The sequence below is a fragment of the Camellia sinensis genome, chromosome 1 (assembly GCF_055761805.1).
Source record: "Camellia sinensis isolate YWXY chromosome 1, ASM5576180v1, whole genome shotgun sequence".
In the NCBI taxonomy this organism is placed as follows: domain Eukaryota; kingdom Viridiplantae; phylum Streptophyta; class Magnoliopsida; order Ericales; family Theaceae; genus Camellia; species Camellia sinensis.
In genome coordinates this window covers 127,896,355-127,900,306 of record NC_138961.1, presented here as the reverse complement: position 1 = coordinate 127,900,306, position 3,952 = coordinate 127,896,355, and the positions used below count along the sequence as shown (strand labels likewise).

General features: G+C 32.2%; 1 protein-coding gene across 1 annotated transcript; it reads left to right on the top strand.

Annotated features, from left to right (window-relative positions):
• The first annotated feature begins 596 nt into the window (after positions 1 to 596).
• Positions 597 to 1,352, top strand: LOC114263452 (uncharacterized). Its single transcript, XM_082913946.1, has one exon. The coding sequence runs from the start codon at positions 597 to 599 to the stop codon at positions 1,350 to 1,352; it is 756 nt and encodes a 251-aa protein (XP_082770072.1).
• Positions 1,353 to 3,952: the final 2,600 nt, after the last annotated feature.

Below are 3,952 nucleotides of genomic sequence, written 5' to 3'. Positions count from 1 at the left end.
ATAGGCTAGCTAAAATACAAAAGTAAATTTTGAATTATAATTTGACTCAAAATTTATTAAGACTGATGCGAATGATCGTAGATATAAGATACATATGTACCATAGTATGATTATTATTATTTTTTTTATTTTTTTTTGAATGTGTTTCCCCTGTACGATACTACCCAATAATTTCTTTTAACAATGATAAAAATTCGATTAAAAAAAAAAAAAAAAACAAAGCAATTACTCGGCATACAATTGTCTCTATTCATAACATATTTCCACCTCTCTCTCTCTATATATATATATATATCTATATCTATATTATTATAAAGTGAACACTCCTTACGATGACTTGAAACTTTTGTTTCTTATCCTGTCACGGGTCTATTTTTTTATTTTATTTTTTTATTTAAAATAAAAAAAAATAGATAGATGAAGGGAGGGGATTTGAACCTTAAACTTATGTCAAATGAATAAGACTGTTACCACTTAACTAACACATAATATATGATAAATATTTTATTTTATTTATATTTATTTAAATTACACGCGCATCGCGTGTGCCAACCGCGTGTATATATATATATATATATGTTCAACAGAAGGCTTCTATGTATTGCAGAGCCCTTCTAGTTGTACTTGTCCTCCTGTCTTCCACAACTGGCCATGGCAGCAATCAAAACCAGCAGCTCATCGGCAGTTCATGCAGAGACATCCATAACATCACCTTCCCCTTTCAATTACATTCCGACACACAAATCTGCGGAGGAGACATCTGTGAGAACAATCGCACAATCCTATCCTTATACTCCACACAATACTACGTTCACTCCATCAACTACAACAACTCCACAATCCCCCTCGTCGATCTCGACATACAAACCAACAACAACGTTTGCTTCTCTTTCCCTCTTCATTCTTTAACCCCTTACAACTTCACTTTCAGAGATCCTTTTGCTTCGACTGGTGTAACCTTTCTAGTGTTCTTGAATTGTGAAAATCCAATGAAATCTCGTTATTACATTAACACAACGTCTTATTATTGCGACAATGGATTCAATTCCTCGTCATTTAAAGGCTACTCGTATGTTGTAGCTGGACAAGTGAGGGTTTGGGATGTCGCCGACTCCTGCACTGTCCAGACCATTGCTATTTCTTCGTGGCCATTGATGATTGGAACTGAAATTGCATCGAATTTTTCATTCTTGGACGTTAACAAGGCGCTGGAATATGGGTTTGAGGTTTCGTGGGTGTTCAATAACTGCAAAAGTTGCAAAAAACGGGCATCTTGCTTCGGCGATGTTTTGAATGTCACTGCCGCTTGCCCCTGTGTGTGCTCTTTTCAGCCTTCCTTTCTAAGTGAGTAAAATTTTCTGGTCCCTTAGCCTCAGTTTGTTTTGACAAAAATATTTTTATTACTTTTTGATGTTTAGGATGTACAAAAAGTTTAAAAAAATAATTTTACCCAGAAATATTTTACACCGGAGAGTGATTTGCAAACAGATTTTTTGTACAAAAATTACATTAGAATGATGTGCTTGATGACAAATTTATAATGACAAATCTTTTTATTTTTTATTTGAAATGAATGTGTATAAATTTGACAGCCATTTCTTTAGGAGCACACTATTGATCTGAGAATGTCCAAAAAAACGTTTTTTGAAATTATATACAACAAGAGTGTTCGGTTATAGAGAAAGCTTTTGATGCTGGAATAGATTGTTGCTTTTGTGATGCATAGTTTCTCTCATTTCAGTTCATGCGAAGATGTGACCGTTACTCCTATTTTCCTTGTCGGTTAATTGTTCGATAAAATGCATCAATGGATGCCTACCGTTATTTTATTCATTGAGTCGTTTTTTGAAATTTTGGACCTTTGAGGATAGAATTTAGGAGAATTTTGTACTGAAAAACAAATTCTGGTTTTATGCTCTCTTAATAAAGGTTTTGTTCAAAGTCTTTTTTCATGTCAATTATTTGAGAGTATTTTCTTCAATTTTTTTTCAAAGGTTTGAGCCAAACACCAAAAAATAAGAAAATAAAAATTTTAAGTTTTTACTATAAAAGGTTTTACATGAAAATTATTTTTTAAAGTAAAAATTTTACATTGACGGAAACAGGTTATTCCAATTTCTTAATTGACACATCCTTAACAGAAATAATTAAAGAAATATTTAAAAATAAAATAAATGAAAATTTCAGGGTATAATGATACCACAGTGCAGGGCCTGCCGTAGTCATAGGTCAGAAAACCTAGGGGCCTCCAAAATTTTACTGAAATTTAGGTCCTTGAAAATTTTGGTTCTTACATCAGGTTTAATTATTTTGGGACTGGACCGTGCTATTTAGGTCCATGAGACTCATCATGGGTCTCATCTCGATGATTCGAATTGTTTATGTTTTAAATCATAACGTGTAGATCATCTATGAAAAAAATTTAGATCGATCCAATAACTGTATATATTAGTTTATGGCATTTATTTATAAAAAAATGAACGACAAATATTATTTGAAAACTATAGCATTCATTTTTTTTGGAGACAACTGTAATAAACTAATGTGGTTATAGTTATCGAATCGACTTGAATTTTTTTTACACGTTGTGGTATAAAAAATTGTACAGTTTGGATAATCAAGATAGGACCATGGTAGGTCTTACGGGCCTGAACAGTACAGTTTGGTCCACAACCTACTGCCAATTTTTTTTTTAGGTCTCAAATAAAAAAATGATCCAATCCTAAATTATGCAAATTTAGTTAGTAAATTTGTAGTAAAAAATGTGAGGAGAATAATATTTAAGTGATATTTTGCTTCAATTTGTTCGCTTTTATCTGCTATTATAGTTTTAGTTTTTTGGGCACCTTTTTCCAATTTTTGCGAACTTACATCAATCTAGTTATAAAAGTTGTGCAATACATTACCTCACATGTGAAAAATATAATAAGAGTACTGCTACGCATATCATGAAAAGTTTTATTTAACTAATTCAAGAGTGATTGCATAACATACAATAAAACACTACAAACTAATTCAAGGGTGAAGAATTCTCATGAAGGATTTTCATGATATTTCTTTCATGATGCCTAACATTATTGATATAACAATCACACAAATGATACAATAAATAACCTAGATAAGTAAGGAAAAAGATTCACACATAAGTGACCGATTAATTTACTGTATTATATACTTGATCTGAATTTGTGGCTATAAATTCTTTTAATGCAAACTGATGGTGATGCCATCATGTTAGAGCAAAAAGGCCGATAGTACATATTATTTCATTTCTATGATGGACAAGGTAATGTTGCGAAAATTAAATAAGGATGTGGCCGGCTTGACTTCTTTTATTCCCACTAGTTAGTGCAAGTTTTGGTGGTGGAGGTGAGTAACGTTGGTAGTGTGGTTATATCGACAAGATTTTAGTCCGGAAAAATATTTTCCGCCTTCTAAAAGTAGAAAACAATTTCTGTCCAAATAAGTTTGTTTTTTGTTGACCTTGAAAAATGTTTTTCATTGACTATTGTTTTTTATCATACCCACCGCCAGAAAATATAGAAAACATGTGTGACAGAGGGGGAAATTAGTTGGAAAATTCCTCAATTTTTTTCTTTCAATGAGTGGCAAGACTTTCTTGAACAAAGGATAGTAATACTTCATGAACTAAACCTCACAGGTAATACTCTATTTCCAACAAGCCACGTAAGAAAATAAAACAAATTCAATTAGTAAACAAACTATCCTCAGTTTTGTATTTCTATAATCAGGCATACATATTCAAAAAGAGACCACCAAGTTAAGTAATCCAAGGCCACTCAAAAACACACATTAACCGGTTTAATCAAACTCACATGATTTTTGAGGCAGAGAATGCTGATTGAAGACTAGTGAGGGCTAAAAGACAAAATTTGATATGCAGTTAAGTGTCAGCGTTGCCTCTAAATAAATGTTTCTTGGCGCAATGCAC